At 34.4% G+C, this 14,888-nt stretch overlaps 1 protein-coding gene across 1 annotated transcript; it reads right to left on the minus strand.

The window, feature by feature from the left end:
• Positions 1-3,125: 3,125 nt before the first annotated feature.
• On the minus strand, positions 3,126-5,998 carry LOC143538942 (uncharacterized). Its single transcript, XM_077032378.1, has 9 exons — positions 5,595-5,998; positions 5,197-5,410; positions 4,983-5,116; positions 4,800-4,912; positions 4,465-4,705; positions 4,167-4,322; positions 3,954-4,033; positions 3,731-3,780; positions 3,126-3,641 (listed from the first exon to the last, which is right to left on the minus strand). The coding sequence occupies exons 1-9, from the start codon at positions 5,988-5,990 to the stop codon at positions 3,505-3,507; spliced, it is 1,521 nt and encodes a 506-aa protein (XP_076888493.1). The 5' UTR covers positions 5,991-5,998; the 3' UTR covers positions 3,126-3,504.
• Positions 5,999-14,888: the final 8,890 nt, after the last annotated feature.

A 14,888-nucleotide genomic window follows, 5' to 3' on the forward strand; every position in this document is an offset into this window, starting at 1 on the left:
GCCCAAACCTATGTGCATGCCCAATACAATACCTAATGGGTTTTGAACGGGTATGTGACAAGCTTTATAATCGGGTATGGGGTTGGAATTACCTAAACCCATCTCAAATCAACTCATTATTATCCTTGGTTCGAGTTTATTAATTTAGTCCACCAACACGAAACTCTTGAATCCAACAAACAAAGTAAATAGAATTAATATAAGTATTGGGAATAACATCGTATTATCCGATTCATAAGGATAAAAAGAAGTCTTGGTGTTGCCAAAATTCGAAATAGAAAGAAAGGGTTGGATCAGATTTCTTACACTTTCATCCATTTTATATGCTTTATTTGAAAAAAAAGAACGTCCATTCTTTTCATTTTTAATAATTTTACCAAAAGAAAGTTTTTGTTACTTATTTTTGAACCTTCTTTACCCCATTGAGATATTGAATCCAAGGGGATATTCCTTTTTCCACTGTAATTTTGAAAATGAGCGTTTAAATGTCCTTCAAAAGTAAGTAAATAGATCCGACACATATAAAATGCTGTTAATCCATGTTAACCCACCATGGATAAAGTAACAAAATCGTTTCCGGTACTCGGTAACACTCCAAGCTGCCAAGATGGTCAAGGAGAATGGGTCGACATGATATCACCACTAATGCAATTATAAATTTACTTTCTGTTCAATCAACTAGTCCTCTCTTTTTTTCCATATATATATTAATATATTTGGGTCGACATGCCTTAAATGAAAAGTTTACGAAAATGTATTACGAAGTTAATGATTGAGATTTTGTGGGGTGTGTCGTGAAGGATAAGCAACCTTTCTAGAAGCAGTGGCTTTTCGCATCGTCATTCCTATGACCTCTTTTGGTGAGAAGTTACATTCCCCTTCCTTTTTATTACATGTGTGGCTTGTTCACATATAAGATATGTTGTGTATAGAACACGAGTTCTCACCCGCTTCCTCAGAGTTATCATATAGCAAGCTTATATCACAATACATTTAGTTCCCCCTCGTAGATCACAATTTTAAAATAAAAGTCTCACGATTTCACCTGTTGACTATCAACACATTGTATTACCTATTAATATTGCTATCTGGAGCCACTTAGGCAGTTGGCCCAGTGGTCACATGATTTGTGACCGGGGTTTTAGAATCCTTCTAGGACTGTTTGACCCCCCCCCCCCCCCCCAATCATATAGAAATCAAATAGTCCTTCGTTCCATTCCAAAATTGCATATCAACATTCGAATTTGCCTTGTTCTAGTTGAAATTAGGGCACCCAAAAACAAGCATCACCACTTGAAACCACTTATAATCATAGCAGTTCTTAATCGATTAAATTCGAAATGGCAAGTGCTTTTTATTCTTAGAATGGTAGGAATGTGCTTTTTAAATTTATAAATACGGAATATAATTATACAACCAACATTTGTATTGAGGAAATTACCAAAATAGGCAAGTTTGTTCCAAAACTTTATAAACAAGGCAAAGAAAAAAAACCACAATAGACATAGTCACTAGGATTTCAACACATATTTGTGGGCTCAAATGACTAAGGAGACCCTATATGTTTTCCATTCAAAATGACTTGACACCTCCCTTATCATGATATGTTTCTGAATCAGGCTACATAGATGATCAAATGTGAATAAACGGGGTAAGACGGTGCCTTCTTTTCCAAGGCTTTAAAGGTGTCCAACAGGCCCTTCCAGACACTTTTTTTTGCCTAGACAAGCCAAATGCCTAACCAACTTTCCAAGTCAGATCTGTATACAATGGCCAGGCTACGGCAGTGCCCGAAAATGTTGGTTGGGCGATAGCACTGTTTGACAAGTTTGGCTGTGAGGGTGCCTAACTTTCAACGCTTAGGTTGAACTAGTGCCTAACATGGCAGATTCCCTTGTGACTCTCAGCACCTAGGCATAAAGGTTGTCCAACTAGGTCTGCTCCTTTGGTGCCTAACCCTCATTATCTAGGCTTAAAGGGTGCCCCTTGAGCTTAGTTATCCTTGAATTATCCCCCAAGAATACTAAGATGACCTGTAATACGGGTACCTTACCCTATCACTTAAAAAAAACTTAGAATTGGCTCAATCACTTAAAAACAAAAGTGATGATGCACCTTAGTAGAAAAAAATTATGTATGTTCATTTGAGGCTGGCCACCATTTTTAATCTGATCATTTATGTATGTGCAATATCATTTTATGAAAAAACTTTGCATCCACTTTTGAAAAAATAATACTATATGTCATAAGACAAACTGTGATTAAAAGAAACCAAGCAGAAATATAATATGATTAGAAGGTGAATCACACGATTCATTCACTATATCGAAACATGAGTGAGAAAACCAAACTGAAATATAATATGGTTTTCTTGGGCCCGGCATTTAAACTTAGTCCTAGCGAGGCCTAATTCCATTTTCTATTGGGCCTTAGGTGGACCCTAACAAACAGCAAAAATCCATACTAATGTCCTTAATAAGAGTTGCCACTAAATTTTTGTGAATACAATGGGATTAAACAAGTGCTTTGATTCACAACATATCATGTAGGTATCTTTTGATGCTTTTTCGTGATTAATGGAAAGAATGGTCCCTCTAGGCCTCAATGTGAAATAGAAATACATGTTTTTAGTTTTTGGGTGACAATACAGTTAAAGAAAGCACAAGTGATAACGACCGACATAACACCAAAACAACCTTACCCTTAAACGAAAATATCATGCTTTATGTTCGGTCTAAGTGGGTCTGGGTCGTTAACATATCAACCCGTATAACTTGTTCAATAAATGTCACATCTAACTTGAGTTGTAAGTAAATATGTCAAGTCGTTTCTTGACCCCTTTGATCCAGCAACTTGTTTAACAGAGTCGTGTCCGAGTTACATGAATTTAAGCCTCACAAATACTTTTTTAAGGTTGTAATACTAGAACTAACTATGGTACTCACTTTATGATAAGATAATAATAACCATATATTGTAGAATCTCACCCATAACAAAACTATTGGTAGGGTTTGAAGAGAGTGTGATGTTGGCAAACCATGTATCTATCCTAGAGAATAGATAGACTACTTCTAGAAAGACTCTCGACTTTAATAAAGATATATATAAATTATATGTCTCCGGTTACTATTGCTATAACAAAATAGTTTATAGTAATAAAAAGTATACATTGCAAATACACTTACAATTATACATGAACAGTTAAAGGTAAAGAGGCATGTTCTTGGCCATCAATCTTATCTCTTAACACAACCCACAACCATGGTTGTCTTTCAATTATAGTGCATTATAGTGCACCACCAAAAATTCTACATTTGTATAAACATAAAAAAGGACACGAGCATTTGTTTCATATAAAGTTGATATATGTACAAAGTGGCAATCATAATGTATCCAAGTAGATAAACTGTCTTCAATAATATATAATCATAAATAAAGTCAGATTATTAGCTAGTTTGAGTAGTCTAAAAATAAAACATGCTATATTGCTCTGAATGACGTATATCATCGCTTTAATAAACGAAGATTTTGATAGTATTTTCTAAACCATTGATTAATGATCTTCACTTCCTCTTTTCGCTGATTAACCAACCACTCAGGATCAGTCTCCCTCGAGTTTAATATGTCCAAGCAATGTGAACCTGCAAGTTCCAAATCAACCGAATCGAAGCGTTAGCTTAAAGCAAAAGTCGTCATTAATCATCATAATATGAATCTTATCAACACATACCATTTGTTATTTTAATGGCAAGTATGGACTCTGAAATATCTTCTAACACTCTGCAATAACGTAAAAGAGAAGAGATATCATCACAATTCACAATCATATATTTGATCAAAGGCATGTGCCCTTTTTCGGCATGCTAGAGGTTTATGACTTTAAAGCATGTCACATTAATATACCCATAACATATATATTATATTAAAAAAAAACATAAGTTTAATATGCATACCCTCCACTGCTATATGGATCTCTTAAACCATTAGAGAATATGATGTTACTTCCAAACTTGCTAAGTATCAACCTTATGTCCTACAATGTTGTACACAAAATGGACATTAAGTCATATAAACTGCGGCCGTTCAAAAAAAAAGTCATATAAACTGCGTAATAGATCAAACCCAAGCCAAACATATATATTTAAAAAAAAAAAGAAAACAGTTACCTGACCGCCATAATATGTTGTAGTCCAATGTGGTCGAGGCATAACGCCAAACATTTTGTGACAATCGTTGTTGTGTTCTTTCGCGTCATAAGGCGAGCTCGGGAACATGCTTACGTTACTAGTTATACCAATGGGAATCACCATCTCACTACAAGTCTATACATGTTTATAAAACATAAGGAAAAAAGTTTAGTGTGTGAATAAATTTGTAATTTTTATAAAATAAAACCAATCAATTAGTAAATTTTCATAGCTTAATTAATATTTATGTACAACTTTATTTAATGTATGAAACTACTTGCCATCGCCATCCAATGGAAGTTTGAGAAATTATCGATGTCATGTTATAGCATGGTTGAACCTGTCGATAAGCAAAAACGCCCGCGAATATACGATCAAGGATATCGGTGGCATTGCTTGCTCCATCGATGCCTTGACAAACTTGGGTCGTTGGATACTTTGGTGGAGCATTATATTGAGCTGCAACCGCATACATGGTTTCTAAGTACTCCTCGAGCTCAATTGAACTTTTTAATGGCCTTAACAAATAATTAATAAAACAAATTAATTAAAATAAACAAGATAAACTAAACTGATCATGATAATTAAATGAAAAATATTAACATTACTTACGAACAAGTTTTGAACTTTTGGGAGAGAATAGCAAGACCATTTGGCGTCGAAGCAACTCTATTGATCTCACTCCACGATTGCTTTATAGTCTTGTAACAATTTTCGCTCGCTTCCTAAACATATAAACAGTTAAATCAATGTAACACGGTTTATTTAAAAAAATATACTAACTCGTTTTTTCACCTTGAAATCTTTGGTAACGATTGAATAATAACCATCTTGAGGCGTTAGATCGTCGAAGTATAGAATGGGGGCCGATGAAGCAAGAGCCCCAAGTGCTATATGTGGATACTTGAGACGAAACCACGATGCGAGCACTAAAACAAATGATTTTATAGCAATAATTTACAACATATGTAACATTTGATATATAAGTTTTTAAGGTTAAGTGACTTACTTCCACCATATGACCCTCCAATAACAATAATAGGAGAATTATGTGCATGTAGTTTATTTTTGATATGAAGCAATAACTCGGCATAATCTGCTAAGGCTTGGGCCGAGTTAAAATATCCACGAATCGTCTCGTTTTTCACCGATTCTCTCATGGCATCTATGGATCCCGGTCCACCCTTTAACCCGACCGGATTTGATTCTCCATAGAATCGATGCTAGTAACATAAATTGTTTTTTAACCAAAAAGGTAACACTAGGTTAATATAATAAGAAACATTAAATTACATTGCACATAAGTGTAAATATATTAACAAGTCCTAGCACATAACCATGTAACCCTAATGTATATTCCTTGGCTCCTAGCTACCAGTTAAAACATAAATAAACTCTAATGCATACCTCCAAGAAGACCACAAGAGCCTTAAAACGCGGAGCGGTTTCATTGTGGAACCCAAGGATTTCAACGTCTCGGTCTATGGGTCCTTCGGCACCAAGATACGCGAAGATTGGTGCACTCGTGTTCGCGCCACCCCACCATTTAGAGTTCATAATATACCTATGTTGAAACTTGGCATAACTTCCCGGGTTGTAGTTGAAGTGGTCAAGTGTTTGATTATAGAAAAAAGTTTCAAAGTCACTAGAAACAGCAGCCGAAACGCGGGTCGGGTCTTTTAGCAACGGGTTGACCGGACTGAGCGGTGGAGCCTTGTTGCGTGCACCTATGGTTGTGATCGGGGTGAAGGTGACCACAAAGAGAAGAAGCCATTGAAATACGAATCTCATGGTTTGAGTCATGAGAGTATGACTTCTAATGAAACATATAAAGTTTCTAGGAAGCTAATGTACTATTTATAATGGCTTGTTTTCAAGTTGATTGATAAGTTACAAATTTGAAAAATAAATAAATTTTATATTTATGTATACGTGATGTACTCGAACTAGGCTTTGAATATATATGACAATACTTAATAATTAATATTTTTTTTCTTTTCTTAATAGTATTTGAAACCACCCTTGATACCCAGATGAACGTTTCTAAGACGGGCTGTCAACTGTTCATCATAAATTTGACGCGCTCCATGAGTAACTCATCCAATAACACTATCAATGAGAAACCCAACATTGTGAGAACACCCGTGAGTTAGATTTCAAACTTAAAACGTTAAGATCTCAAACCTTAAATAATGTTTAATTTTAAATTATTTTTATTGTGTAAAGGTGGGATGGAAAGTGTAAATAAATTCTTTCATGGTTCAACGTCAAATAAATCTGTGCGTATTAATTGGCGACTATAACAACCAAATTAACAAATTCTATCTTCTACACATCTTTAGCAATAAGTTTGTTTTTACTCATTTCTTTTCATATTAAAAATCATGATAATTACTGCTTTTATATTTTTTGTAATGTTTTGGATTCAAGCATCCTAAGAAAAAACTGTTTTCATTTTACTATTTATGTAACAATTTTACAACACCTTGCTAGTATGGGGATTAAAAATAAGTAAATAAATAAATGTAAAATATATGAATCCACTTATAAATAATTTGTATTCGGATAGTTGAATTGGTTTATAAATTATAAATTGAGTTTTTGAAAACAAATTTGAATATTCCGTTTGGATACTAATTTGCTTGGGGGCCGAATTCGAGTTTGTAATTCGAATGCGAATTGGTTTGAAATTCACTGTTCCGAATCCAATAAATCAATAGGAGAGTGTCATATTAAAAATAGATAGTGTATAGAGATTTGTTATGGGTGGATGAAATATGGATATTCTTACTTCTTAGAGAACTATGGAGCAACTTGTTTATAATTATTTTATTTTCATTTATAATGTCAAGCTTAATTTATATATTTAAAATCATAAATATACCAAACAAAATAAACATAAACTTCATTAATTCAAATATAAATAATAAAAAACAATGCTTTTTAAATTAAAAATACATAAATATTTAATTAACTACTACCATTCATCCGAAGTGGTTTTCTTTAAAAAGTAATGTACATATGACTATTGTTAAACGCTCAACACCTTCAATAACCATCGGGTTCGTATTCCCGAAGATCCAAACCAAACCCTCTACTTGAAAGGTAAGTGGTGGTGTTACCGACCAACTCGAGCCTTACCCGGATACCCTAAGTAATATTTCTGAAGAAATAAAATGATAATTAACTTAAAGTAAAGTGGTGATCTTTTAGTAAATTATAATGGAGTGATTCGTGCAAAGCGTACGTAACATCACGTAAATATCGGGCCAAAAATGTCAAGTTTTCAAAGTCAAGGGACCAATTCTGCAAATTTCTAAACTTCAGGGCTATAAATGAAAATTCTGTTTTTTTTACCCATCGCGCTACGCGACAGGTCAAGAAAGACACCCATCGCGTACCGCGATGGGGTGTCTGACAGATATTGACACGTGTGCCACGTGGCACACGGTGGCAGCGTCTGCCGCCACGTGTCACCACGTGGCAAGCGTGCGACACGTGTCGACAAGTGTCAACACGTGGCACAACGCCTGCCACGTGGCGACACGTGGCAGGTCTAGTGGTGACTGGCCAAGCCTAGTCGTGGTACGCGATAGGCTCAAGCCAAGTCCCATCGCGTACCGCGATGGGATCAAATTTTAGCTATAAATAGGGCAGCTACGGGTTCATTCCAAAATCACTCTAAAACACACACATTACTCTCTCACTACTCTCTCTCTAGACCTTGTAAAGCGTGCCAACGATCCGTCTCGATAAACATGCCCCGAAACCTCGTTTTCCGTGCCCGTTACCTCGATTGTCGTGCCACTCTCTGACATCCCGAACAAGAAAGAAGTGCTGCCCGACGAACTGGTGATTACCTCGAAGTACGTGCCATTGGTGTCTCAAAAAGTGTGCCAAGTAAGAAGAAGGAGTTGAAAAGAAAAGAGTATCGATTAAGCGGCGTCGAAGTGCTGCCCAAGTGACTAGGGTGTTGCCAAGCCAAGCAAGGTAGGCATAATGCCCGACCAAAATAATATTAAAATATTATAAAGGCTTAATGCCTAAGTCGGAATTATACTCGATGAATATAAAAAGAAAATAAATAACAAAGAAAAGAAAGAAAAGAATATATATATATATATATATATATATATATATATATATATGAGTATATAATTATTCTTTGTTATAGAATATATTATTTAAGTGTTATGAATATGCTTAAATAGTAAAAGAAATACGTTTCTTAAAGAAGAAGAAACGTCGGGTTTTTAAGTATAAACTAAAGGTTTATAAAGATTACTTTTTAACTAAAGGTTTTAAAGTAAAGGAAATAATGAACTAAAGGTTCATCGAGATGATAAGACTAAAGGTCTTAAGCCGGATCGTGTATCCGACTAATGAATGTTATACTCGTACTATAGATGCGAGATAGCGAAGAGAAGAACTTACGGACGGTGTTGGAAACCGATCCCTATCAAAAGGTGAATATGGACCACTTTTACAAACTTGTTTTCAAACAAACAAATGTGTTATGTGTAAAACTTTACATGAGGCTACGTGTCTCTAAAAACATTATAAATAAGAGTATAAGCCAGCCCTCAGGCTATGGTATACGTTTGTCTGGATCCTTACATATGTGGAATGCGGTGGGCACATCGCACCACGCTTGGTCACGACCTCCAGCCACGATGGGCCGGACCTAAGTTACGTCCGAGTGGGGAATGGTCATGTGTATATTTATGGTACCTAAGTTATATCATAAACGCTGCGGTGTTTCGCTGAGGTGACCTAGTGCAGAGACTCGAGTTTATGATGATTGTTTAAACTTGATTATTCCTAAGCCAAAATGGGTCGAGGCTTATGTGGTCTCGAGGGGTAATTAAATAAAGAAAATATTTTAGCGTCAGCATGTTCACCAGCTTTCGTTGCTGACGTATTTTAATAACATTTTGCAGGTAATCAGGAATAGAGCTTGAGGACGAAGAAAGCTCAAGTATCCGATGGCTCGGATAATTTTGTGTAAATATTAAAATATGTTGGTTTTGTAAATTTATAAACAAGTAGATACTAAACGAGACTTTTGTCTCGTCTTTTGTAATGTAAATATTTTATAATATCGATCCTTATGTTTTTATAAAGACTTCCGCTATAACCCGCAACTCTAATTTATTTACAAATATGGTACCAACTATGGTTCACACTCCTAGGCCTAGAATGAGGGTGTGACAGCGTAACATAGTGACCCCTAATCACAAATGGACCATTCTAAAAATATCTCCATCCACTTGAAATGTTGTGAAAAATTGTATAGCATTTTAACCTTTAAATGTATATATGTTAAATACACATGTAAATTATAATTTAAGTACCGTTATACATTAGAATATAATAAACTAAATCAGTTTTAGAATTTAATATTATAAAAAAAAATCTCAAAGCAGAGTAAGCTTAAATGGTTTCTTAACAATTGGTCTAAACTATAATTAAAAATAATTTAAGGTTCACGATAGGTAATTATCATCAATTACCCACAAATTATTGATGACAGATTACCAACATTAGTTAAGAATTAGACTTAAGATTTCGCTCAAGATTATTCATTTGTTGTTAGGTGAGTTCAAATTTGTGTCGAATATTTCATATATCGGTGAATCGTCTCAAACAAGATGAAATATCAAATCATTTTTCTTCTCGGACTTTCATGTGTTGTTTGGAACTATCTTTATTAGATGGGATGATTCATCGGTGAACATATCAGAAATTTTTATTGTGCATATTTCCGATAATGTTATGTGTTAATATATTTTTTTGGAACTAGATGTCAATTGTAACTCTGGAAGGGCCATTTTTGCAACATTGAGAATAACAAATAACTATAAACCAAATAGTTAGTTGGGTTGTGTTAATAGTTATATCTGACCTTCAAATATCTCGTTTTATAGGACTGTCATTTTTAACTGAAACTTGAAGTTGGCTCAAGAAAACTCGAACCCGACCCCAAAATAACCCGAACTTGATAAAAGGCCAACCCGAACCTGAACCGAAGTAACCCAGGTTGGTTATTAAGTTTGATTTTTAGGTTTCGGGTCAACCCGAATAAACTATTTGTTAAAACATGATATTATTATTATTATGTATAGGCGTCATAGCATTATTAAGTGCACCGTATACGGAACACTATACACATTCCACATGTTCTCATCCTACCTATTATGGTTTATCGACTATTTGTTTTTTTACATATCTTTTCTATTTATAGCTAATAACAACCATAATCGAAGAATGTTGCTTTATCGGGTTATGTTACTTTATTATATGGTTATTTACGTAACGAGTAAAGAAGAATATAATGCTTTAGTTTATGCGTTGTAGCTTTAAAAAAAATTATTATTATTTTTGTTTTCTTAGATACCCGAAACCCCCGATTAACCCAACCCGACAAAGCCCGAACCCGAATAACCCGTACTTGAAAAAACTGTGGGAGGGCTTTGGGTCAAATTTAAAACCTTGAAACCTGAATAACCCGACTTGCAAAAGCAAAACCCTAAGAACACCCTATCGCTAACCCTTCTGTGAAACTGTCATGGTAATAATACTATGATTCGTTAGCAATCCATCGTTATTAACCCCGTCAGTGATCCCTCATAAACTATCATTGGTAATACGTTAGAAAATGCATTGACCCGCACCCTCTTTTTTGAGGGAGTATTAATGGTTATTCGGGTCACACTTTGGATTTATACTAGATGGGCAACTGGGTCACACTTTGAAATGGGGATTGGGGGGTTTGAAATGAATGATTACATCAGATTTAGTCCATTTATAGTAGATAGACTAATTTCTTTTTTCCGAGTATCGTCTTTTTTTATATTTATCATTGTATTTTTTTGTTTATTTTCTTCATTATGTTTTTATGTCGTTTTTTTGAACGGGAATGACGAGATGGGGGGGGGGGGGGCATTTAGTTTTAAATTTTTTACGTTTTTTATTTATATTTTGAGTTATGATTTTTTTTAAAAAAATTTTAGGGGTTTTCTTTTTGCCACAAATCTTTCTTACACTTCTCATTTTTGTCTCCCTTTGTATTTTAACTTTTCCCATGACTAATGTATCGGCTATGATTACAAGAATTTAATTACTATTAGGGTGGACTGAGTGGAAGGGGGGGGGGGTGTCGCTCAACTGTCTTATGATTGTTCAATGGTAACCTGAAAAAAAGAGTTATTTTTACCATATATATATTATCTTTTCAGCTAATTTTTACACAAACAATCATTCTTTCATCTCAAACTATCTTTATAAATCACAAAAAAATGCCTTGAGAGCACGAATGTCGTCGTGGAGCATTGACGATGAGGTCGCGTTGGCGAATACTTGGATGTACGTGACGCATAATGGCATTTTGTGAGGCCAATTTGACTTACAATTCAATTGGCTTATGTTCAATTTGGAGGTACCGGCCATCGTTTCACCCATCAAATCAACTCAAAGTGGAGAAATGTCATTAAAAGTGTTAAGCATTTCCACTAATTCTACGCATACGCACTTGTCGTGATGCTCGAAGCACAACCGTATTCACAAGCAAATCGTGTCACTGAAACCATGTCTCGAACACGGGTTTTTTTTATCACATCGAAGTGTGGGATAGTTTAAGAAAGCATCCCCGGTGTTTGGTTTTGGCAACTTCTCTGGCTCCAGCTCAAGACGACTCCGACTTCCGTGAATCCGAAGTGGATGATTAATTCTCTCTTTTTTTTTAATGAATGTTATTTTAAGGTTTTATTTAATTTTATTTATGCTTTTATTTTGAAAGCAGTTTAGTTAATTAAAAATTGAAGGGAAAAATATTAAAATTGTTGGAAAATGGATTATGATGCGTTGCATGGTTGAAAGATGGATATGGTGCAGGAATTGAATGACGTTACGCTCGCGTGGATATGAGAGAATATGAAAAATGATGAATGGAACATGAATTGGGATGGGTTGCCACCATCCTTATTTTTATTTTTTTGTTTTTATCGTGTATAAATGGTACTATCATTTATTTTTATTTTTATCGTGTATTGTTGTACAAATGGTATTATCGTGTACAAATGGTAAAAGTTCACGTATTGTTATGATCTCAAATGTGACAATTGAGGTTGTGTTATAATTACTATCATTTGTATATATTCTACGCTATGTTTTCTCGTGAGAAAGGAGAGGAAATTGTGATCTTTACATTACCCCTTGAAAATTAGCTCACATGATCAAATTAATACAAAGATGTATGTGTCAAATAAGTAGCAGGCCAACCCATTTCTTGAAGCCCAATAACCAAGAGCAAGCCCAAATTCAAAGACACGGAGGTAAGTAGGTAACTAGTTAGAAAAAAGAGAGCCCAATAAACATGGTTTGTAAAATCGAAACATAAAAATATATATACTTTTTATGGGAAAAGATCCGATACAATAATGCCTTAACGTATAATACGTATGCGAATTCATTTTTTACAAAATCGATCCATGAATTACATTCAAACATCTCGGAATTGTCAATACATATCCAATTATCATTGGTTCACTGAAAAAAACAGTTTTGGATGGTTAATCGATCAATTTTTCACTTTTTTTTTCACAAAAACCGTTTTCTGAGCGTTTTAGGTTTTTGGCTGAGCGTTTTAGTTTTTTGTGAGCGTTTTCTGAGCATTTTAGGTTTTTGCCTTTGAGCGTCTCGCGAACCTATCGTACGTTAAGACATTAGCGTACAGTAATTGCACCCTACTTTTTATTACCCCCTCAATTTGATAATCCAACAGTATTTGCATCGTAAGTTTCTTTGTTAAGAAGTCACCTTGAGCTTGATTCAAACCTTTAGTGAATATATATTCAGTCTGCTAACAATTTTCACAAATATTAATTTTAAAAGTTTTTGAAATTACCAACCGCAGTTTTAGTAAAACATGGTTAGCTCCAACATTAAACATACTTGAATAAGATGAAGCTATATTGAAGATTTTGCAACAGTTATGATAGGTAAGATTAAAAAATATTTCAAAAAAGAACTTATTTGAAGATATATCCATTTTCATTTTTTCAAAAATTTTCAATACTCAGGAAAACTTATTCCATATTAGTGTATTACCTAAAACAAAACTAGGCATGTAACAACGTCACTTTATAGTCATCCTGTATGAAGCTTATTCCAGCTTATAGTTCTAGATGGGATTGAATAGTCAACCAATTCTTTCAAGATTAAAGCAATTAAGTACCGTAAGTAATTTGCTTTATAAATATATTTTTTCGTGTTCAATAAGAAAAAACTTAGAATAGGCTTGATCACTTTAAAACAAAATAGATGATGCTCCTTTGTAGAAAAAAGATTATGAATGATCATTTGAGGTTGGCCACCATTTTTAACTTGATCATTTTGTGTATTTGTAAAGTCACTTTAAAAGAAAAACTTTGCATCCACTTTCGAAAAGATATGACTATATGTCATAAGACATAACAATAACTGTGGTTGAAAGAAATCAAGCAGAAAATATTATATGATTAGACCGTGAATCACACGAAAACCTGTGAATATCGAAAACCTACCTCAAAAGTCACGACTTGTAGAGAATTTTACAAGACAATTAGACAAAAGTCACATGACTTTTAAAAAGTTTTAGAGAGAATTTTTTGTGATATTATAGCATAGTACTACAGGGATTGTGTTGACTTCACTATATGATATTAGTAGAGACTTATTTATTTTTTCTTTTATTTTCATGTTTATGTTTATTTGTATGTTCTATGATCCGTAATTTCAGGGGAATATAATTACACACTTCGACTGCTCGATGACAATGAAGAGTAGACATTTATTTTCTTTTTGTTTTACATCAACGTTTAGTTATATGAAGTACGTTTTTGTACCCTAAACGACTTTCTCATGTGCTAGTAGAAAACATGAGTTATTATTTGAAAAATCCGGCTAATTCTCCCAATAGATTGGTTTTTTTGGATATAATCCTTATAATATAATCATGTTATATTAACTTGCTTGTAGTAGTACATGTAAGCATCATTACAACACCAATCAAAGCCTATAAACTCACCACATCACAATAACCTATATTCATCTTATAATAACCCAAACTTTTGTATTAGATAACAAACGAATAAATATATATATGTATAATATATAAGATAATAATAACAACAATAATAATAATAATAATATAAACAAAAAGGGAGTTTTGGTTTTGAATGTCATCTGATCATGTTTCACTCACGTACTCATCCTAATCGGCTGCTAACAAACCTCACGGAAATACCGTATCACAACTCACGTTCCTTTATCTAATTCGCTCAGTTATAAAACCCCCTAAACCCCATTAACGACTCTCAAACCCTACACATAGCTTCATCTCGTTTCTGGCCAACCACCTTGAGTTGTTCGACGACGCCGTATTTACTCACCACCGCCGCCCTTCAACTCGTCCCCGGAGAACTGCAACTTCGCCGCTTCTTTGCCTGTCACCCTTAATTCAGACTCAGTCACGGACCAACAACTTCTTCGCGTTCGTTAGTACCGTTTTGTTATCCGATTGGTTCCGACTATCGGTGCAGGTTAGTAGATGAAACCATTCTCTGTTTCGGTAAAATAATTCCTTGAATTCGTACTTGTTTTGATGTCGGTAACATTGACAGCCATCACCACGCGTCGTTCGACACTCGCGCTAATCAGTTC

Source organism: Bidens hawaiensis, unplaced genomic scaffold (genome assembly GCF_021521415.1).
Source record: "Bidens hawaiensis isolate Kalapana, Puna unplaced genomic scaffold, B.hawaiensis_p1.1 tig00011762_1, whole genome shotgun sequence".
NCBI lineage: Eukaryota > Viridiplantae > Streptophyta > Magnoliopsida > Asterales > Asteraceae > Bidens > Bidens hawaiensis.

Excerpts from the sequence above, each read along its gene's own strand:
- LOC143538942 (XM_077032378.1), bottom strand. The coding sequence starts at position 5,990 with ATGACTCAAACCATGAGATTCGTATTTCAATGGCTTCTTCTCTTTGTG. Across the intron at positions 4,323-4,464 it reads CCATTGGATGGCGATGGCAA|ACTTGTAGTGAGATGGTGAT; the intron begins GTAGTTTCATAC and ends AAACATGTATAG. Across the intron at positions 3,642-3,730 it reads TGCCATTAAAATAACAAATG|GTTCACATTGCTTGGACATA; the intron begins GTATGTGTTGAT and ends TGGAACTTGCAG.